Source organism: Gymnoscopelus braueri (genome assembly GCF_963280865.1).
Source record: "Gymnoscopelus braueri genome assembly, chromosome: 9".
Lineage (NCBI taxonomy): Eukaryota > Metazoa > Chordata > Actinopteri > Myctophiformes > Myctophidae > Gymnoscopelus > Gymnoscopelus braueri.
The window spans coordinates 20,171,151-20,194,734 of record NC_137610.1 but is presented as its reverse complement, the minus strand read 5'-3'; the positions used below and the strand labels follow the sequence as shown (position 1 = coordinate 20,194,734).

The window sequence follows — 23,584 nt, the reverse complement described above, 5'->3', positions numbered from 1 at the left end:
GGTGTCACACTTTTGCAATGCCTAGTACAAAAAGGTCATTATAACTGCGAATAGAGCAAACGATTGTCTGGGAAGCTGAGGACTAAATGTGTATATACAGGTAAAATTAGCTGTTGCCCTTGTGCATTGTGAGCTCAAATGGACTGCACGAAACAGAACAATGCATGCATTGTGTGCTCAAATGGGGAGCACAAAACAGAACAATGCATGTCTTTTTGTTTGGCTAAAACAATATGCAATATCTGTTCGGAACCATCTGTGTGCCTCTTATTGCCACAAAATTATTTTCAACATTTGAATGAGCCATGCGAGGACTATTTCATTATTTAAAAGACAGAAGATTAATGCAATCAGATACAGTAGATGTGGGGAGGAGAACAGGGAAGTGATGAGAGATAGCCTGAGCGTGACCGTGCAGACAGACACCCCACAACCGATACACAATCACGGCTTATCAGCGACCCCTTATCGTGCTCTCTGTGCACTCAAATGGACCTTTAGGGCCTGTGGTCCACGATGTGAGTCAGACAGATGTGTTGGACCTGATTCATAGTGTGCTTGCCCCAGATATAAATATAAAGTTAAAGCCACGTTAAACTTGTTCAGACATGTTTTTATCATCTCCGGAATATATCCAAGATCAGATCAATTGTTTTATTTTAGTTTTAAAGACAACAAAATCAATTAACCTGCTTCTAGAATCATAATGTGACAATAAAGCTGATAATATAATGTTGTTATAGGCCTATTACAGAACGCACTGACTATTGCAATACTAGTGTTTTTACACTCAGAAGACTCACAATTGTATTCAGTCTGTTTATTTAACTAAAAGCAGAAGAAGAGAACATATTGCTCCTATTCACTTCCCTACACTGGTTGCCCATCTGTTTTAGGATTGATTTTAAGATTCTACTTATTACTCTTAAGGCACTTCATGACCTGGCTCCCAATAAAATGTTTGAGTTATTAGCCCCTTGTGAGCCTGTGCACAGCCCCCCCTATGGCAGTGGTTCTCAACCTGTGGGTCCCCACATGATTTTGGGGGGGTCCCCAGATGACAGTGAAGTGACAATTTAAGGACTTTTAAGACCTTTTTAATACCTAAAACAAATGACCAGGCCGCCTCGCCTGGTCATCACAGCCTGAAAAGGTTGAGAACCACTGCCTTATGGCACAGCCTGAGCTCCTCATGGAGGAACCACCCCTTCTGGTGACTGATATTGTCCTTCTAATCTAATGCGTAAGGGGCCTTGTTTTTTCAATTACGTCAAGCTGTGACGTTTCAAGCTCAAAGCTCTTCCTCAGCCTGAGGAAGCGCTTTTGAGCTCGAAACGTCACAGCTTTTTTTTGTGGTGCAATAAAGCATCTGTCGCATTGGAGCCCTCGGTGTGCGAGTGTTTATTTATTTGTCTCTGCTTACTGTTCGTCACCCAGCACCTGCCTACAGTAAGTACGGGTTGGGGATGTGCATGTCGTTTTCCTTTTTTCATGATTAATAATAAACCTTCAAAGTAAGTAGTAACTAAAGCTGTCAACTAAATACAGTCGAGTAAAAAGTACAACATTGGCCACTGAGATGGAGTAGAAGTATAAAGTATCAATACATTGAAATACTCAAGTAAAGTAAAAGTGCTGTATACTACTGTACTTAAGTGAAGGTACTTACTGTACTAATTACTTTACTGTACACCACTGGCACCTATTGCATGCCTGTGTACCCTGGAAGAGGTCTTTTGTGAGCCTTCCCAGGGTGAGCCTACATCATTTTTGGGGGAGTTTTCCCTTTTCTAACTGAGGGTCAAAAGGACAACCAAAACAAATGACTGTCCTTATACTGTAGACTTTATAAGGACAGTGGGTGTCATTTGATTTGGGATTTCCTTTTGTTAATGTTTACTTTTGTCGAAGGGCCTTCCATTTAGATGTTGGAATTGTATTTGTTGATTCTCTTAATATTCTTCATATTATTCTCTTAATATTACATGTGCACTTTTTGCACATGCAGTCATGGTTTTGTTCTATTCTTTTATTAGATTTTCCTTTAGTTTTTATGTAAAGCATCTTGTATCATTGTTTTGATGTGTGCTCTACAAATAGTTTATTATTATTATTATTGTTATTATTATTATTATTATTATTATTATTATTATTATTATTATTATTATTAATATTAATATTAATATTGTTATTGTTGTAAGAGAGAGTCTCATGTGTCTGATGATTCACTGTAGCGTCTTTAGACTACATGGCACCGACTTCCTTGAGACAAACAAGGAAGTCCTTAGATAATACAAAATGCCTTAGTGGAGGAGTACCGTCGTAGACCATTTCCTGCTCTGGTTATATTTGGGAAAGGCCGTGCATTTTGCTTGGAACCCAATCATTTCCTCGTTCACATACTTACTAATGGGCGTGAATCAAAGACATAATGATGCACTTCACATGCAACGGGCAAACTGAAGGCCTGTCAGTTAGTACAGGTATTTCAGGAAGCATGGTTGACTTTGAGAAAACAATGTCATATTAAAATGAAATTATTTTTGGACATAAGGCAGATTTTCAGCAACGCTTTTCATATGCAAAGTTACAAACGATAAAGAGCTCAACAACAGTAATGTTCTCAGATTGAGGAACAGTGTAAGCTATGGGCACAACGATAGTACTGTTACACTCAGGGTTAAAATAACTGGGGTTTAAGGGTTAGATTTGACTTTAGCCTACATAACACCTAGAACGCAAGTGACATATACATTTGTGAGAATTATATTGTTATATTGTTGTTTATATAATTCCTATATGCAGTAAGCAAAAGTATCAATACTGCAATGTAGAAATACTCTGTTACAAGTAAAAGTCCGGAATTAAAAAGGTACTTGAGTAATAAGCACAAAAGTATTGGTAGAAAAATGTACTTAAACTACCAAAAGTAGAACGTACTCATTATGCAGAATGTCCCATTTCACAAGTTTTCAAGTGTATAAAAATCTTTTGAAAATAGCAGATCTACAAGCTCACAATGCACATTGTGAGCTTGTAGATCTGCCATTTTCAAATGGCCGAAATGTATATAGGGCTGAAGTGGTTAATATATGTTTTGTAATAATAATCAAAATCTACAAAGTAACTATAGTAACTAAAGTATTCAAATAATTGTAGTGGAGTAAAAGTACAATATTTGTCTCGAGTTGTAGTGGAGTAGAAGTAAAAGTATAGAACAGTGGAAATACTCCAGTAGAGTAAAAGTACCCCAAAATTGTATTTAAGTACAGTGCTTGAGTAACTGTACTTAGTTACCTTCCACCACTGGTGGTAGTCAGATAGTTCTATCATGTGAACCCTTAAAAAATATTGCCTTGCAACATTTGACATCCTAGTAGGTGGCAGTAGTGAGCGCTACAGTTTTCTATGCAGAGCATTGGATGTGGAGAAGAAGACAGTCTCGAAGGTCCTTTGAGGACCCCAAAGAATGACGTCCTTATATTCAGCCTGATAGCATTTTATAACGCCAAATACAAATTGATACCGAATAAAATCTCAAAGCAATTAATCTTTCATTCATATACATCTTAAAGATTTGCCTTTGGTCACTGGTGACTTTGAAATATTACGTCTTTTGACGCCATTCCTTTTTTCATTTCGGACATCAGTTACTATCAGGCTAGCCATGGATCACACGACGGTCGTCTGTCACGACCGTCATGGATGAACTTCAACATAGTGTTTGCACTTTGTCCCTTTTTGGCCCTTACATCTAAATAAACGTTCAAATTTAAAATATAAAGTGCTTACCCCATGGCCATGGATGTTACAATTATGTACGGGCCCTCAGAAGTACCTGTATCTTCCGTATTGTTCAATAAAAAGCATTTTAATCCGATTGGTGGACATTTTCTCATAGTTACAATGTATCAGAGTGCTGTGCAATACATCTCCAACCGATAGGTTCGCGTAGTTGAAAGCATATGGGAAAACTACGGAGAAAATGGCCACCAGTCGGATTAAAATGCTTTTTATTGAACAATACGGACAATACGGGTACTTCTAAGTGCCCGTACATAATTATAACATTTGTGGCCATAGGTTAAGCACTTTATATTTGAAATCTGAACGTTCATGTAGATGTACGGATCAAAAAGGGAGAAAGTGCAAACACCAGGTTGAAGTTCATCCATGGCTGTCACGATATGACAGCCTTCTGGGCTACATCTGGCCATGAGTTACTATCAGGCATTACCATTGGGCACTTCTTCTCACCGACGGAGGACGAAAACATGGCGGCCTCCTTGCGTCTGGGACGTCAAGGATTGTTATTCGGCCTCAGATGGTCAAACTTACCGAAATGTTCGTGGACGGTCGGTTCTCTCCAGGAGCATGTCCGACACTTCGACTCACGGAGACCCGGTGAGTGTTGTCATGTTAACCTGGTTGGGTTCAGCTTGTTGTCAGACTAACAGACTGTCAGACAGACAGCGCCCCTGACAGCGGCTGCTAAGCTGTCATATTGACACCTAGGTGTCAAATAAACCGGATATAAGTAATAAACAATAAACGAATTGTTTTTCATGTTTTAAAAGTATATATATATATATATATATATATATATATATATATATATATATATATATATATATATATATATATATATATATATATATATATATATATATATATATACATACATATATACATACATTTAGCTCTGGTCCATAGCGTTAGAGGGAGTTCTCCTTAACTCCCTCTAAAGGTCCTTGCACACTGGTGCGTCTTTTCGTTGCGTTTTTTTTTTTTTCATTGTTTTTTCAATTTTTTTCATTGTTGTAAAAAAAACGCAACGAAAAGACGCACCAGTGTGCAAGGACCTTAACGCTGTGGACCAGAGCTAATAATATACCTTTAAAACATGAAATACAATTTAGTTTATTTGTAAGTTTAATTGGTTCGTTTGTTTAAAATGTCTATTTGCTGTAGTAGCTTTAAAGTAACTGTGTAATGACTGACAACCCCCACACTAATGTCAGGTTATTTATGACATCATATATGCACTAATAATAATTAAGTAATGCTTGGATAGCTAACATAATAATTACATTCCAAGCTGTGGTGTGTCTGGTGTATAATAAGGTGACGAAAGGCTCATTCGTTATGTCTTCATGTATATATTTCAAAAACGGTTACGGTACAGTACAGTGTTACTGTAATGCAGTGATATGTAGTGGTGTAAAGTAACTAAGTACATTTACTCAAGTACTGAAATTAAGTAAAATTTTGAGGTATCTTTTTACTTTAGTGGAGTACTTCCAGTTTTCACTACTTTTAATTCTACTCTACTAAATCTCAGAGGCAATCATTGCACTTTTACTTCACTACAATTATTTGAAAATGTAGTTACTAGTTACTTTTCAGATTTGGATTATTATTACAAAACATACATTTGTATTCACTTCAATCACTTCAACCACTTCAGCCCTATATACATTTCGGCCATTTGAAAATAGCAGATCTACAAGCTCGCTCATAGATCAGCTATTTTTAAAATAATTGTATACATTTGAAAAGTTGTGAAATGGGAAATTCTGCATAATGAGTACTTTATCATTATGTAAAAAATGTGAGTACTTTTACCACCACTGGTGATATGTGGGGACCACTATACAATAAATATCCTAAATAACTCGAGTGTACAAATATAACCTGATACTTGTGTACTATGTTGTTCTATAATTGGGTTACTGGTAGTCAGTAATATGTAATGCTACACATTTGTTTTAATGCCTCTTACTATTATCAGCATTAATTTGACCTACAAAAATGTAGATGACAGTCCTTTATGTGTAAGAATATACTGCTGTTCAACTACCTACAATTAAACACCATTTAGTGGTACTGTGACTGTTACTACTATTATTAAAACGATTAATTAATTATTAATTAAGAATAATAATAATAAAAGCCCAAAAGGAATAAGCAAATCCTTATCATCATGTTGTTGAGTTAAAAAAAAAACTGCAACAAACATTGCAGTACTGCATTTGCAATTTGACAACATATCCACCAGATGGCAGCATTACATAATAAAAGTGGCACAAATTACAACATCAGTCATTACACCAAGTCATTACATGTAAAGACAAGTTAAATATTAATGTTTTATTAATTTGTACCTTATCAGAAGCTTCAGAGAATGTAAGTGGTTAAAATTCAACCCTTAAAATAAAATGAGGTCCGCACACTGGCAAAATTAGCCCCGCTTTTTATTGCTTGATTGAATGTTTCGATCACACAAGGATCTTCATCAGGAATTAGGGGAATTAAATCAACCCTTACCTCTGATTGATCACATTCTTGTTTATACTCCAATATTTAAAAAATTATCTATGCCAGGCTGTCTGTCTGTCTGTCTGTCTGTCTGTCTATTAATTACTATGAAACTCTTGTTTCATATGGCTACATATTATGTTTGACATCGCTGTCAGGTGGAAACCTTGTATGTCCAAAACCGTTACTTTTCAGGAAATAAAATAGCTGATTTACAAGCTCACAACAGTTGTTAGCTTGTAGATTGGCTCTTTTCGCTACTTTTGCTGGACACTCTTTTACGACGAAGTAGGGCATTAAGTGACGAAAAATAAATGAAATATGGAGATACAAGGTTTCTGCCCGACAGCAACGATAAAATGCAAGCTTGCTGCTCAGTTGCACAATTGGACCTTTCTGTTCCAATGATCACCGGTTCACCAGTGGGAGTTTATCGAGCTTACTCCAGTGGAAAAGCTGTGCCAATGATGTGCTCATTTAGTTGTCACCCATGACATACAGAGCAGAAGGATATCCTCATATGAACACAACATCAGTGCACTGACTGCACTGCTAGCCTTATGGGAGCTGCTGCATTGCTGCTGTGCGGTCATAATGGAGAGCAGCCTCTACAGGTTTGCACTCTCCTGTTGGGTATCAGCCTGGGGATCATCTGGGTCTGTCCATTGTTGGACCCTCAGCCGGTTGAACTGTGCCCCTCTCTGTGACTGCAGCTGGTCATGGTCGGAGGCTGTGGTGGTGGCTCATTGGGCAGTCGGGAGTTGTGTTTCCCAGCCACTGGCACATTAATGTCAGCCAGCATCGCAGCATGTTGTTGCAGTGCCAGCATCGCTCTCTTCTTCATACTGCCCCTGTCCCTTCCTGTTCCCTGCTGCTTCTTGATTCACTGTCCCCGCCTGCCTTAATGCAGCCAAGTACTTTGAAACATGACATTCTAGGTCATTACTTGTTGTGATAATGATACGCGAAAGTGCACTAACAATACGGCACTGTCCACTGCTGTGGCCAGTGCCACTTATGTGACTTGAGCTATTTATTATTTAGCCTTAAAATAAAATGAGGTCCGCACACTGGCAAAATTAGCCCCGCTTTTTATTGCTTGATTGAATGTTTCACACAAGGATCTTCATCAGGAATTAGGGGAATAAAATCAACCCTTACCTCTGATTGATCAAATTCTTATTTATACTCCAATATTAAAAAATGATCTATGCCAGCCTGCCTGTCTGTCTGTCTGTCTGTCAATTACTATGAAACTCTTGTTTCATATGGCTAACAATACGGCACTGTCCACTGCTGTGGCCACTTATGTGACTTGAACTATTTATTATTTAGTATACATCCATATAAATTATCTACAGTTATAGACTGCACAGGTTTAAAGCCTCACAAATCTACTGTTTTGTAGATGCCATTTTATTATTATCTTTCTTTATTGTATTCAATTTTTTTTATTGTATTTCTTTTTTTGTCCGCTGTCGAAGAGGCGCTCTAATTTATGCGAATTTCAATGCCTGCAATGTTGTTACACAGCTGTACTGTACACAGTAAAAATCGTCAGTGTTAATTTAACTCTGTGTCTTAACCAAATGGACCCATTTGGTTCCATGATTTCTTGATTCTGTATTTTACTGTATGGAAGTGCATGTGACAAATAATAAACCTTGAAATCTGGAAATTTGTTGTCTGTGTGTTAGAAATGGTGATTGTTCTGATTTGTAAATTGCATGCTATTTATGTCCTCTAGGGGTCGCCCCTCTCAAAGTGCAGATGCCAGCCCTTTCCCCTACCATGGAGGAGGGCAATATTGTCAAATGGCTGATAAAGGAAGGTAAGAGATGAAAACATCCATGACTTCATTTGTCAACACTTATAAAATGCTGGCTTTATGTCACATAATCACACAATGCTGTCATCTAATGTATCGTGTTACCCACCAAAACAAATGCATTACTTTAATTTCTTAAATTACTTTAATCTCCTTACAGTAACGACCCAACCTCCACAAATGCAAATTTCTTGTCTAAATGTGTAATATAATTCACACTATCACCCAGGATAATAAAACCCTCATAGTGTTTTATCAGGTTAGCAAGTCGTCTAACCCCCCCCCCCCCTGCACACCTGTCTCTCTAGCTCTCCACACAGTAAAATCCTCGGTATTCATTTGGAAGAAATGTACATTTCTTCTCCATCTAGTGATGGACAGGGAGCAGTCCTAATTATTGACTCAATTAAATCAAATTCGTCTCTAAAGTAGAGCTCAGCCTGCCCAGGTCAGAGCCTCAAAGCACCTGAGGACTGCTGGCAGCTAATTGGCCCAGGGAAACATGGCAGTTACAATTCATCACCGGTTAGCAACGCTGCTCAGCCATCCACCACCACCACCACCACTCTCCCATTCATCAGGAGGCAGCATCTACTGCTCTTCCATTGGCTGCTCGCATCTCCTGTGTTGCCATGTGTTTTGGTGACTTAAGGGTGCACCTTTGTGCGTGCGTGAAAGCGTTGTGGCATAGTTATCACATCGCATTCTTACTAGACAAATGGCGCCTGTCTTTTTTTTTTTGCTGTGGAAAACATTGGCATGCTTTTTTTTAAAAGTATAGTATAACATCGCTGTTGTTGTTGCATGTCCTCTGATATTTTGGCAGTCTAGCAGCTCAGGACTAAAATAATCAATGTCTACTATACTTAAATATCAGCGTAACTACTGTCGATACGATATTCTCAAAAAAGTCAAATAATGGCCACTATAGCGGCCAAACCAATATACCGGGCTGTTAGGCCAACAGGCCTAACAGCAAACTGTCACAGCCAACAAAGCCATCTCTCAGGAATGTAAAGAAGTGGACTGGTGTGTGCTGGTTTCAATTGTCCTCTGTTTAAAACATGTCCGAAGTGTGTGCAGTATTGTCAATGTTCCAATATGCATTCATGCCAGAGTCAGGATTTGAGCTTTATTTCATTTTGTTTGCGTAGAGCAGGACCGGTAATATGTCTTCAGCCATTTCTTTTAGCCACTAACCAGGCCTCCAAGTGTTCATTTTATAATATCAGCCCATTGACATTCCTGTGTACTGGAGGTGAAAGGGCTGGGGGTCGCCTGTTTAAACTTTAATATTGCACATCACACCTAACCCCTGGGGTCATGTGGTGTTAAAACCTCATACACAAATCCAATCTCGACTTCGCTGCTCCAGGCTCTCTGGGGCTTCTGATGTCAATACTCCTTTGGGCTGCATTCATCCTCCCCCTCACCCATCCATGTCCACACAGTTTCTCATGGCCCTCTCCAAAACCACTCTGTTCATCTCACACACAGCTCCTGCCTCTTTTGTTTTGAAGCTGAAGATGAGGTTTCACATGGTGTTTGTTTTTGTCTGCGTCACACTGTCCTTGACATGCTCCGAGGTGACCCTTCCCATCCCCAGCTCTCAGTGCTGACCCTTGACCCATATCTCATCTACCATGCCTCCTCTTTCCATAACACATATGGTCACATATTTGTAATAAAGGGAACTCAATCATACAGTACTACCAATCTGCTTCCAGTCCTGTGTGTTTATTTGATCTTGACAGATAGTTATATTCTAACCCAGTCTCCAGGTTCCCAGGAATGGTCATAGTTCTATCTCAGTGACACTCGAGATGAATAACATTCCAGTCTCTTTAGATTGCCCAAGGAAAAACACACTTCTTAATTTCTTGGTGGGTTTACTATGCCTATTCTAATCTCGCCCTTTCTCCCAAGGAAAGCACCTTTACTGTATGCATGTCTCTCTTTTGGAAGAGTACACCGTAAAATCCTCATCCACTTATAACGACAAATGTTTGTACCTTCTCAGAGTTAAATGAACACCAAGGATTTGACTGTGTATGTGAGTAATTGTACATGCAATTAGTTTGAGCTACATGTGCGTACGTATGCCGCAAAGAACCCGAGGTTGCTTAATTGCCATTCTTTTTCATTGCTAAACAGATGCTAATGTATTCCAACTCTTACATGTGGTGGAACACTGGGAATATAAGGATACAGGAAGAGGATCTAGCTTGGTACATAGTCAAATCCTGAGTGTTCATTTAACACTGAGAGCGTATAAAATCAAATGGCCCGTAACTGTGTATCTGGCTTGCCAGGATCCCATAACTCAAATTCTTTCCCATGAAAGATTGATTAGGTGGCTCTTTTGAAATCTAGGCCTGACCCAGGAAGATTTTTCTTTTTTTTCTTTTTCCACAACCTATTTCTTTTGGTACATATTAATCAAATTCTTTGATTTGGAATGTTTAGTGTGTATAGGCTACATGTAAAACAGTATATACATATATTACTGTAAATAAATGATGTACATGTACATCATTTATAATATGGACGTCCTTTCCTTGTTTCGGCAGGTGAGGCAGTAGCGACGGGCGATGCCCTCTGTGAAATCGAGACGGACAAGGCTGTGGTTACCTTGGAATCCAATGAGGACGGTATCTTTGCCAAGATCTTGGTGAGTAAGCACACACTGAGATGTTATTATCTTCTGTAAACAGCATAGCTTAAGATGTTCTCTGTAGAGGCAGTGGTTTAGACCCGGATTTAAAGTCAGATGATGCAGATTGGTTATTGTAAGTGTCAATCTTTCGGGAAATGCTTTTTTTCTTCAAAGTGGGCTGGGACACACCATACTTTTCGCAAGCATAAATAGACTTACAGATGTTCTATTAATTTTGAATTACTACAGTATGTGTTCATGTATAGACCTGTGTGTGGGGGTGTGAGTGTGTGTGGGTGTGTGTGAGAGTGTGTGAATTGTGGACTGTGTTTCCGCCGCGCTAATTGCCTACGCTTGTTACACATTCCACTGTACAGTGACAGCAAAGCATTGACAAAGTGTCTCCCCCCATTGTGCCGTTTTGATGTTTGAATATTTAATGGCGCTGTCAAAGACAGACAGAATCAGTTGTCTTTCATCAGTGCTCCAAACACAACGTTCCATCCTCCGGAACATGCTCATAAAAGCATATCAACCAACGGCACCGGCCGATCGACGTGCCAGGAAGCTAAGCGTATCGGGGAGGGGAAACGCTGGTCATTATTTTCTAGAGAGAGCAGCAGCCAAACCCCCAGCCCCCCCCCCCCTCCTCCCATCAACCCACTCCCTTATGACAAGGAAAAAAACATTGACGGTAAATTCAGTGACTGCTTTGTGTGTCTTTTAAATATTAAAACCTGACAGATAAGCATTGTGTGTGTGTGTGTGTGTGTGTGAGAACTCTCACACCTCACAGACAGTGCACTGCCCAGTAATTACAAATCTAGCCTTCCCCAGGTCTTGAAACACAGATGATGTGTTCTAGAAACGGCTCAGTGGAGCACTGGGTTCAGGTGATGCATCTATCAGTGTAACCTAAATAAAAGACAGTCACAAGGCCAGTTTACTCAACCACATAATTATTTTACACAGTATATATACTGTATGTCTATATATAGCACCTGTCCCCGTAAATAACAGGCACTCATGCACACATACAGAGCACAGCACAGATATCTTAGAAAGATTCAATCCGGTGACGATTACCATCGAATATCCTCAACATTCTCCTTTGCTCTCTCCTCTCCTTTCTTCATCACTCGCCTCCTTCCTTCCTTCCTTCCTCGCTCCACCCTTTCCCTTAGCTTCTATGTGGTTGGAGTAGTTTCCATAGCAACCACCCGAGAATTGGGGGTTGGGGCTTTGGAGCTGGCAAAGAAAGATGGGCTCATTTAGATTACCCCACCACCACCACCACCACCAGAACACACAACAATGGCGTGTGTGTGCGTGCGAGCGAGAGATAAAATGTGTGCGTGACTGCATGCCACTACCATCGCTTAATAAGAACAACAGCCAGTAGACACATTTAAGCCAGCCATGTGTTTGGTCCCCATATGTGGCAGGGACAGTATGGTGCTCCCTCTCTTTAGGTCAATGCCCATTAACCTGCACAGTGTTGTAGGGGTGGAACAGTTCATCTAACTAAGCGATTTAATCGATTATAAAAAAGAAAATCATTTTAATAAAATAATTGACTTTAAAAAAAGGTGAAAAATAGCAGATCTACGAGCTCACAATGTTGTGAGCTATTTTTGGTATTCTTGCGTGACACCATTGTACGACAAAGTATGAAAGAGGTCTTAATGACTATTTGATTTAGTCGATTATAAAAAATCTATTACAATGTTTCACGTTGATTTGTTGATATATAAATGTTTTTTTTATATAAAAAAAACATGATCCTTGATTATTAGAAAAAGTAATCGATAGATTAATTGCTAAGAAGATAGTCGATATATGCAGCTCTAGCTCTCACCAAGCACCCAGTGAGTTTCTAAATTAGAGGCTAGCATAATCACCTGCCTGTGGCCAAACGTTATGGCAGACAGGGGGCTTCCAATGCTCCTCTGTGGTTATTTATGGGGGTCAACCCCTTCTGCTTTCCAACAGCCTCGGGGGCACTGACGGGGCAGGGGGGGGGCACGGGTTCAATATTGCGGGGTGGGGCCACGAGGGGTGTGGTGGAGGCAGGTTTGGTGGTAGGCGGTCGCCAAAAGCGCCATCAACACACAGATTACCCTGTCTCATCACATCTACTATATACCGCTTGGCTGTACCATGACCCCCAGGGTTTCAATCTGAAAATCTGCCCGGGATGCAATCAATCACAGACAGTAGGAAACCGCACATACATGTGTGTACGTACGTGCGTGCACACACATAGGTCAGCATTCTGATGGATGTGAAGATGAATGGTGCTGCTGAGCAGCGATGGAGTCATCATATAGTGAGGAACGGGACAGATAGGTCAGGCTGTAAGACGGGGGAACGTGGACGTGTTTGATGTCGAGCTTGTCGAGCGATTCAGGATGAAGCACACGACGATAGAAGGATGGATGGATTGATGAAGATATTGAATGCTCACCCATAGTGCTTGCCTAACAACCAGCGTGCCATTTATCCATCCCTGTCGCTCTTCATTATTGAACACTTAGTCATCCACATGGAATCACGCTGTCAGTGGCAAGATGCAGTCTACAATGTAAAACCCTGACTGTTCATTTGCAATCCAGTACTATTATGTCTTACACAGGATTCGAACCAGAGTCTCCTGCATGATAGACCAAATTTCGACCACTCATTCAAGAAACAATCCCTACTTGGCCTGCGGAGATATTGCGCTTATGAGCTTCAGACAGTACTTATGAGCTTCAGACAGTAATACCCTGGTGTCAACCCGACACCAGGGTATTTTTCAGTGGAAGAGTAGGGAGACCACCTCCAGGGGTCTTTAGGGTCTCGAGCTAAAATGTTTGGGAACCACTGATTTAGACGATCTATGGTGCACAGCGCGGAACGCAAGGCGCAAACTAATTTGACTACCGTAATTTTCGCACTATAAGCCGCACCTGAATATAAGCCGCAGCAGCTAAATTGAATGATTTGTACATATATAAGCCGCACTGGACTATAAGCCGCGGGTGTAAAATCCATAGATTTAGGAGGTCCCCTAGTGGCCGTTAGCTGCAAAATCCATAGATAAGCCGCACCGTTATATAAGCCGCAGGGTCGAAAAATGGGAAAAAAGTCGCGGCTTATAAATTTACGGTAGTTACACAGCACATAATCTGCACGCAAACACCGGCACATGCCACTAATGGATGGTATTAAGGCTCTGAATTAGTCATGGGTGTGTTTTATTGGGTGTTGCATTAATTAAACCAATCAGATTGTCTATTCCAATTCCCTTGAGCTATAGCTCAATTTTCTGCTGTGGAAAGGTTAAAGTGTGGGACCATCTAGCAGTAAACACAACACATCCGTGATATCTTGACATATCTACTTAATAATTACTTGCTAATTTTCAGTTATGTTCTTCTTTATTTAAGCCACGAATTAAAGCATTTGAAAATGGATGGCAAAACTAAAAAATTATATAGGATGGCAACTAAGCAACCTCAAACCTTAGCTTGAAGTCTCAAATCACATCTATTGGATTATATTCTACAACCCAAGTATTATCAGATAATAAAATACTAGCACGAATGTCACTGAACATCACATAGTACTTATGTTGTTTATATTACTGTGTTTCTCTGTACAAGCTGCTGGAAACTAATTGCCCCAGTGGTGTGTTTGCAGCAGTCAGCCAGGCCGTTGGTCATTAACACCGGGTTGGCTGATTATACTACTGCTGGGATGTGGCTGCAATCCGCTTAGTGCTGCGTCTGTGTCGCTCCGATGGAGCGAGGTGGGCATTGTCGTTCTCATCAAACAGGGGGTCTCTCTCTTTTATTTTCTATACCCCCACTCTCTCTTACTGCCCCCACCCTGGTACATCCCTTACTCTCCTGGCAGAGTGGTCTTCCCATGCCTGCCATTCATTTGGAGTGGATGGTTGAGCAATCTCTACACAACTATGGCTTTGCAGTCCTGTACCGTATGTATGCATTTCAGATGACAGATAATAAAGTATCAGTGTGAACATCACTAGAGTTTCATAGTTCAGTGTTTGGTTGAAGCGAGTAGAGTGGAACATGTCAAAAGTGTTTGTTTGTGTGTGCGTGCGTGCATGCGTGTTGAAAATGCGTAGCAAGAATGTGTAGGTTGTCAGATGGGCTGAGCGATAAAATGCCTGATTTATTCTTAGTTGTCTCGCACCAAAAATAGCCAATCTACAAGCTTACAGAGCGTCGCTCTGCAACACCTTGTGAGCTTGCCGATCGACTATTTTCAGCATGTAACTAGGTATAAATAAGGCGTATGGATGATGTTAACTGCAGCCATTTGTAGTTGGTTCAGTGCTTCCTCATTCTTGCAACGAGTGTGTTTTTTAATCATTATTGTACCTGCCATCACTCTGCAATCAATCAACATTAAGTGTCCCGACATACAGAGTTTGCACACACACACACACACACACACACACACGTGCATGTCTAGGCTTTGTGTGTGTGTGTCTCTCTCTATGATCACAATGAACCCATATGCCGTGCTGTACCAGCTGGGACTCCATTCCAGTGGATGTATGCTCTGTTCTATTTTTACGTCTTGGTGGGTACAGTTAGGCTGGGAGTTGAAGCCCTTCTGTAATAGTTGACTGAACGTGCCTGGAATTCCCTCACATCTCAGCCTTTCATGGCTCTAAACGACAATGTTCTGCCTCCCACACATTTTCTACACGGCACTGAATCTTGTAACTCAAAAGAGTTGTAATTTTTAATGGTAAAAGAATGGGAAATCATAAAATAAAATGTATAAATATATACATATATTTTTTATTTAAGTTATAATTCAATTCATAAGATTATTGTGTAAGTTTAACCACTTTCAGGCTGACATCCCTATTTTGGGCATGTCATTGTAAAAAACATCAATATAAAAAAGAAATCTTTTTTTTTAGCTGATAGCAAAAATAGTTGATATACATCGCAGTACAACACTTCTCACAACGATTGCAGCGTAACACATTGTGAGCTTGTAGATCGACTATTTTTGCTATTTTCCTTATTTTCAAAAGCTGTTTCACAAAAGTGGGTCCACCGTCCACAGCCAGAGGCTAGCTATTTGGTGGTCCTTGGCTTGGAAAAGTTTGGGAACTCCTGGGCTAGACTAAGCCTACAGTCACTGCTGTTTCGTGCCTCACAGGGCATGTATGACTGTATGGTAGCTTGCAGTGAGATCCATGAAATGATAAATGGGTTAACCTCATAAATGGTTTAGGCCAGCTCTGCGATATCATTAGCCTGGCTGATGGGTTCCGGATATATCCCCTAGGAGCCCATAATCAGATCTCTCAGACTTCATTTGCCACATTGAGATTGCTGCCAAATGAAAGGCTTCATTAGCGTTACTGTAGCTAATAACTTCTCTGTCTATCAGGATGCAATGCGGATGTGATCGCTAAAGAATTCCCTGAGACTGTTACGTCTCTCTGAAGATATGTTGAGTTCACGTTGAGCAATCTAAATATTTAAAACCGCTTTGAAATGGATATCAGTCAAGTCCTCACTCCTCAATCAATATCCCAATTTCTCCCTGTGGATCAATATGTATTTTATTATTTTTCCCCTGTCCGTACAGAAGCCAACCTCCGCTCTTACTTTTCAAAAGATAATTACCTGTTCACCACTATATGGTACGGGGAAGCAATTGGAGTGCTCTTAACAACTATATACATGTGAGCTTGTAGATCTGCAATTCTTGCTATTTTTAAACATGTTGACATTTTTGGGGGAAAATTGTCTATTATGACATAAAATAATGTCAAAATAAGGACGCCAGACAGGAAGTGGTTAAGCGATACTCTCAAATGTGACTGCTCTAACTTCCATCATCACATGTTTGTCCCGGGTGAGTCTTTGCCCTAGAAGAACTCTATGAACCGCATTGAATGCTGAGCATTTTAGGATGGTTTTCTCCTCAATGATATTCTATAACCAGCTGATGGCAGTGTTGATCCCTGCTCTATGACTGGTGCATGTGTTTATGTGCCCGTATGTTTTCTGTATGAAAGAAGGTGCACACACATTCATGCACATTCTCTTTCACAAAGAAATCCACAAAACACGAGAGCACCTCATTCGTAATCTCGAGGGGAGAAAAAACCTTGACAGTTGAAAGACAATAACTTGTGTCAACTCAAGGCTGCGAGAGACTGAACAGGAGAGGCTGGTGCTTTATTCAAATGAGCCTCCACATGCGTCAGCCTCTAATTGGTATTTATGATGATTTGGGGGGTGTGGGAGGGCGATATTATTGAATGCCGCTTCTCTATCCGACATCTCGGTTAGCTGGCTGGTGAGACGGTAGAAAATTCAGTCCTTATTTTCTTCCAAAGACTTTTTACAACTAATTTGCATATTTGCATGCTGCAAATTGTACATTTTCAATCAAAAGTAAAGCATTTGTCTGGCAGAGGAATCAACCCATAGGCTTGGTCATTTGTTATGCAGGAGAAACAATCTTCATGACAATTTCTGTTCTTTTTTTGTAACAGAAAAGTTAACATTATGAAACCAGACATAAGGGGACAAGAGTGTCATTAGGACATTCCCTTTTAATATAATCCCATTCTTACTGTTTTCTATAGATTTAAGATTGATCTATCTAGTATATCGATTAGATTTAGGTTTTCTAAAGGGGACAACCAGAGGTGGATGTTGGATCTATAACCAAACCTGGTTGGGTTGTCCGACCTCACATTGATCTACTGTACAGCACCACAGCAGTCACACAGGGACTTTCACTTGATCGTGAGGGTATGTAATTGAGAGACTGTATGAGGCCTAATCTACCCTGTCCATTGGACATCAGAATTAAACCAGTCAGGAATGGATAACAGCAGTGAAGGGTTCACTGATCTTCATCCAGCCATGACTAGTCTACCCAACTGGTATTTATTTCCCTTCTCTATATTGTCTTGAAAGGTGGAGTCTAGTTATCAAAGGCTGATATTTATCATGATCGCGTATGATGTTTTTCTAAAATATAAAAATTGGTCTAATTGCCATGCTACCGCACCACATCAGAGCAAGCTAAAACGTATCTCGGCAAGGATGTTTATAATTAATGGATTTATTTCTGATGATGATGTATCTTACTCCATGTGTGCACATTATTTCATCTGCAGCCTGTATAGCAGGGACTCTCGGTTTCTTTGCTATGTGGGGGATACAATTCCTTGGGGATTGTATGTAGTGAGTCTATGGAAATTTCCAGAGGTCTTGAATTCCCACAGCAGCCCATTGGCTGTGTTGTCATCCATCACCTCCCTCTAAGCAGAAGAGGTGCCACTGTTTTGAGACATTAAATATGGAGAACAGGAAGTGAGATTTGTGTTATACACATAACGTACATGTCTTTGGAGGAAAGGTCAGGTTGTCACACAAAACACATGTATGGTGTTTTTTTGTGAAGTTCTTGGTGAAGCTTTAGCCTTGAGCTGAAAAAAAAAAGAAAAAAAAAAAACCTGCGTGCCAATGGATCCAGTGTAGTTATTATTTATTCACAAGCTCTTTTTATTCGTTAAACATTTGTTTAAAAAAAACTGAACAAGGTTTCTGCCCAACAGCTAGGTGGAAATGCAAAGTCGAATTCCTGTCTTTCCTGTGATTAAATAAACAGTTCCCCGTTCCCTACATCGGATCAGTTTGCTGCAGCTCTTTGCGGCTGAGTTGAACTGAAAAACCAAATGTTAAGTTGGTATTCTTTCTGCCTGTGAGCGCAGGTGTGCGACTGTGCGCATAGCCTGCTGTTCTTTCTGGTTAGCTGGAGATGATGGGTTTATCGGAGCGCTCCGATGGTTTAGCTACAGTAGCAGATCCGCTGGAGTAGGGGGTAGTGGTGGCTAATCCAAGGTCCTGCTGATCAGTCTCCCCCGTTGCTATAGCACTACATTCTGACTCATAATGTAACATTATACGTCATTTATGGGTTTGGCTAAGTGTTATCACTAGATTGTGGTCACTGAACTGTTACCCACTTTCACGCAATATGATTGGCCAACTACCATCTCAGACCCTTTCCTGTGACCAAACCCATCCCTAAACGTAACTATCACCAACGTAATGCCTAAAAAAACACAATCATTTTATTGTTTTAATATTATACCTGAAATTGAAACAAACAATACATCATGGGTAAGATACTGTCAGTTCAGGAGCCACTATCTTATTCTTATTACAATACAGGGCGATGTTGAACTCGGCAGCTCGGCTGACACTCGCTGTATATTTTGTTGGCTATGTTCTGTTTTGCCTCAGACAAAGTTTCACCTTTGGCAGAAGTGACAGCTCGGTAAATTGAAACCTTTTGGAAAAGAGATGAAGTGCCACCATCCTGCCCCGTCTATTGTGCCTAGCCTTTCATTTTGAACTAATGAATATTGACAGAGTTACAATGCCTTAACTTGCCAAAGAAACGGGTACAGGAGAAAGCCTTCACAGTGCCTTTTTGGACTGCTGAAGAATGAGCGAAGGAATCGATAGCAGAAAGCCATCCGCTGTCCCTTTCAAAGATAGGTGATCATATTTGTGCGGTATGTGACACCAGCAGAAGGAGGAAATGAAGTGAGTGGAGAAGAGAGCTCAGCCAAAGCTGTTTAAGGGGTCCCTGTGGTGGCAGCCTTAATGAATGGTCTGTCAGACGGTGTTCATCTCAACGCCCACTGATTGCTCTCCATCTCCAACCGGACTTACTCCCTTTTCCTGCTCTCCTTGCCTTTACGGAGTCTTCCCTTTAAGCCCTAAACCCTTCCTCTTGAATTCATTTAATGTTTCATGTGTCCTCGTGAGGAAATTGTGAATTTACAAATTGGAATAAATAATAATTATTACTACTACTACTACTACTGGCACTATGAAGTTAATAAATAAACATTTTACCCTTACTCTACCCCACTTCCATCTCTCTCTCTCTCTCTCTCTCTCTCTCTCTCTTTCTCTTTCTCTTTCGCTCACTCTCTCTCTCGCTCACTCTCTCTCTCTCTCTCTCTCATATACAGATGGAGGAGGGTAGTCGCAGCGTGAAACTGGGCACCCTCATTGCCCTCATGGTGGAGGAAGGGCAGGACTGGAAGCAAGTGGAGGTCCCTCCCCCAGAGGCAGCGGCTCCCACCCCAGCCCCACCTGCTGCCCCAGCAGCCGCTGCCCCGGCTGTAGTGCCCATCGCGCCCCCTCCTCCACCACGACCAGCCACCTCAGGACCGTAAGTTGCTGGCTCCCCTCCTTCGTCAGTCAAATCAAAATCATTACGAGCCTCCAGGGTGATCTGCGATGAACGGCAGCCCTCGCCGTAATCTCTGTCGCATGAACGTCAACATCAATCATTGAGTGAATTAGAGGATCCCTTCATTGTAAAGAGACTGAGCGTTCTTAGTCAATTTTGCATGTGCAGCTTCTTTCCACTTTTCCACAGAATGCTTTGTCACCATTACACTCGACATCCTGAGTAAGGTGATCATCCATTGTCCATTATGTCAAAGCAAGAAAGAATCCTGCCCTGCTCTATTGATACAATAAATACTCCCGTAGAAAGCAGTGAAGCAACCAACAAACTTCAAAGCTTGGCCTGTTTGATATACAAACACATTTTACGCTGAGTCTGTCCCCAGATTTTAGACACCTTAGATATAAATTAAGGTGTTGCACATGAAGAACCAATCGTTGGCCATGCCTCTGTAGAAATAAACGGTAACTACAAAGGTGCACTGAGTAGAGCACAAATGTACACCAGGAGGCATTCCCTAATAATTATAGAGACGCATATGCAGTGACATTACCACCTTGAGCCATGTAAGAATATTGTGGCATGTGATTACCAGTCGATTACATCGTCCTCACTGTCTTCAGCTCTCTCTCTGTCATACACATTGTTTCATCTTTCCCTCAGATTTCTGTAATTAAAATTCCCTTGTAATCTGCCAAATCAGCTGATGTGGTGTACGATAATAAATGACGGTTACACCCGCTCACGATTATTTTCTGAGACATTTCATTAGAGAAGCACTTTGGTGTTGTACAAACAGACTTTGGACATCACTTTCAAACACTTCACGTTCAACGCTATAATGCATTCTCACTTTGTGTAACGCACACGTTACAGAAACGGCTAATTACTGTGTGGGCACAATGGCCACAGTAAAATAAGATAAAAACATGAGATTAGAAAGTATTAGAATAAAAAAAAGGGATAGCAGGCCTTCTGCTTTTGCAGTCGTTCGTTTCTCTAAGGTTGGTAATCCTCCGTTCTGTCCCTTCCTGTTTGTCCAGGTTACGCCTGAGCCCAGCAGCGAGGCACATCATGGACACACACGGCCTGGACCACAAGCTGGCCACGCCCACTGGGCCGAGGGGTCTTGTCACCAAGGAGTAAGTATGATGAGCAGATGGGGGGATGGGGGGGGGGGGGTTAGCTTCATAGAGGTTTGAAAGGTCGTAATGGTCCCGCTGCGAGTCCTCCAGTATCTGAGAACCAAGTGTGCCTGCACTTCCTGTGCCTCTGTAAGATGAAGGGACTCCCTACATAAGAGCCACATGGGAAGGAGCAGCATGCATGAAGTGGTAAAGATGTCAGATGCTTTAGCCCTGCTATATTGGGGCAGTCATACCGCAAATATCTGTGATGATTACACACACACACACATTTGTATTACTATTATTGTGAGAACTTTCTTGCCTAGCCTAAAGCTGAAAATATCCGCACTCACAACATGAACGTAAATGTCTAATCCTAACCCCAACCCCAACCTTATTCTAAGCCTCACTAAACAGCTTTTTTTTAACCATAAAAACAAACGCTCTTCTTGTGAGGACCATCCTGGTCTATTTCTCAAATTCTACTATACTTGTGGGGACGTCTGGCCCTCACAAGTATAGTTATACAAACACACACACACACACACACACACACACACACACACACACACACACACACACACACACACACACACACCGCTCTAATAGCTACCTGCTGCCGGGGACCTGATTGAACGCTCTCGTTACCCATCTCACACCCTGCTGGGGAATCTCATTAAGCTACCGCTGTCGCTATGGCAACCCAGACTCCAGGACCTAATGGTGGCCATAGAAACACAGGCCATATGTTGTGAGTGAGGGAAAGAGAGAGTCAATTATATCAAGACACAACAAACCTGTTATATAAAGCCGTGGTTCTCAAAGTGCGGTCCGAGGGTCCTTGAGGGCGTTCCAACCAAATTAGTTAATATAGCATAAAAATCCATTTGAAAATAGCCAATCTACAAGCTCACAACACGACACATTGCGTCTTGTGTCTTGAAAAAAAATCTTGTTTGGGGTCCCTGGCACAAAATATTTTCAAATGGTTGCAGAAACATTTTCTTCCAGTGCATACCATGTGATTAAAAATCAAATGTGGAGAATGAATATATCTTAGTCTTAAAAAGGAAAATCAATCATTTACTGGTCATTAACCCCTTGCTGTGTGTATACAGATCTATGTACAGTATACATGGGGTTTGACAGTTTTGTCTGTTTTGTGTCAAATTTTTGCCAAACAGATTTGAGCCGCATTCCTGGGTGGTATGAATGCGATTCAAATGTGATTTCTAAAGATATTTCTCAGCCTGGAAACTTGGACACTGAAGCCTGATATGTATACACTTTATATGTCAGTGTCACTCACCGAAAATAGCAGACATACAAGTTCACAACGCATCACTTCATGCTAGAGTATAAATTGAGCGTCAGTCACACCTATTATATGTTATTACATGGTTATCACAGCAACCAATGCAGATAGGCCGACAATTTCTGAATTCACGAATCGAATCTTATCACTTGCAAATAACAATGCGGACAGTCAGTTCTAAAAATAAGATTTGAGAAGCAAATTGGATTTAACTGCATTCTGAGCAAAGCAAAGTGTTGCTTATGGAAAACAAAACCAGCCTAACAGAGCAAGCTAACATGCTTAGCTCCTTGAAGGAAGTCCAGAATAGACCTGTTTTCTTTGCCTTTGTCCCGTGGTGGCACATCAAGATAAGATTGAGACCAGGGAAGTGGTATGCCCCCCCCATGCCCCTCCCGTTCCTCCCCTCCTCTTGTTAGGCCCTCAATAGAGGGCATGAATAACAGAGGGGCCGCGTATCCCAGGGATGAGATCATAGGAGGTTATATAATCCACAGGAAGGGTTAAAAAGGGCTGGGAAATCCCCCCCGTGTTCTTCTATCTGTGTCACATGATAGTCAGGACAGCCAGAGTGTGATCGATGACTTTTACTTGACTAATGTCTTGTCTATATGAACGTATCCCAACCATTGTGTTGTGTGTTTTGTGATGGACTTGTATGGCACTCCTTAATGAGTATAACACAAAATTCATAGTAAATGTCTATTTTCTCATAAACATAAAAGAAAGATTGATCTATCCACAAAGTCACTTCCTGTTTGTTTTTGTTTTCTTTTTGTATAATTTGTTGCTCTTTGTAGTTAAGCGCAACACAGTAAAATAGTTGCATTATATTGAACATACATTAGTTACCCATCATTATTTCAATGCAATATTGAATGCGTTAGGCAGCTATCCTCTGAATTTATTTCTATTTCTATATTTTATCTGTTTATTGGTGTCTGAGCAACTTTAATAAAATGGAGATGTTGACACCTGACATTGGGGAGTTTCACAGTGTAACACAGGTTCACGCCTTCTCCCCCAGACCCCCTCCCACCTGAAGACTTTACAACCAACCAGCAGGGGTC

At 40.9% G+C, this 23,584-nt stretch overlaps 1 protein-coding gene across 2 annotated transcripts in view; it reads left to right on the top strand.

Annotated features, from left to right (window-relative positions):
- Nucleotides 1-4,266: 4,266 nt before the first annotated feature.
- The window catches only part of pdhx (pyruvate dehydrogenase complex component X), a 408,353-nt gene continuing 389,035 nt past the window's right edge, over nt 4,267-23,584 (top strand). For both annotated transcript variants that reach the window (XR_013933804.1, XM_080438634.1), the window contains exons 1-5: nt 4,267-4,404; nt 8,066-8,149; nt 10,717-10,817; nt 19,849-20,051; nt 21,116-21,214. Coding sequence is in view for 1 of the 2 variants with exons in the window: in XM_080438634.1 (XP_080294760.1) it covers nt 4,275-4,404; nt 8,066-8,149; nt 10,717-10,817; nt 19,849-20,051; nt 21,116-21,214 (617 nt within the window). In the remaining variant the exon portion in view is untranslated. The remainder of the gene's footprint in view (nt 4,405-8,065; nt 8,150-10,716; nt 10,818-19,848; nt 20,052-21,115; nt 21,215-23,584) is intronic.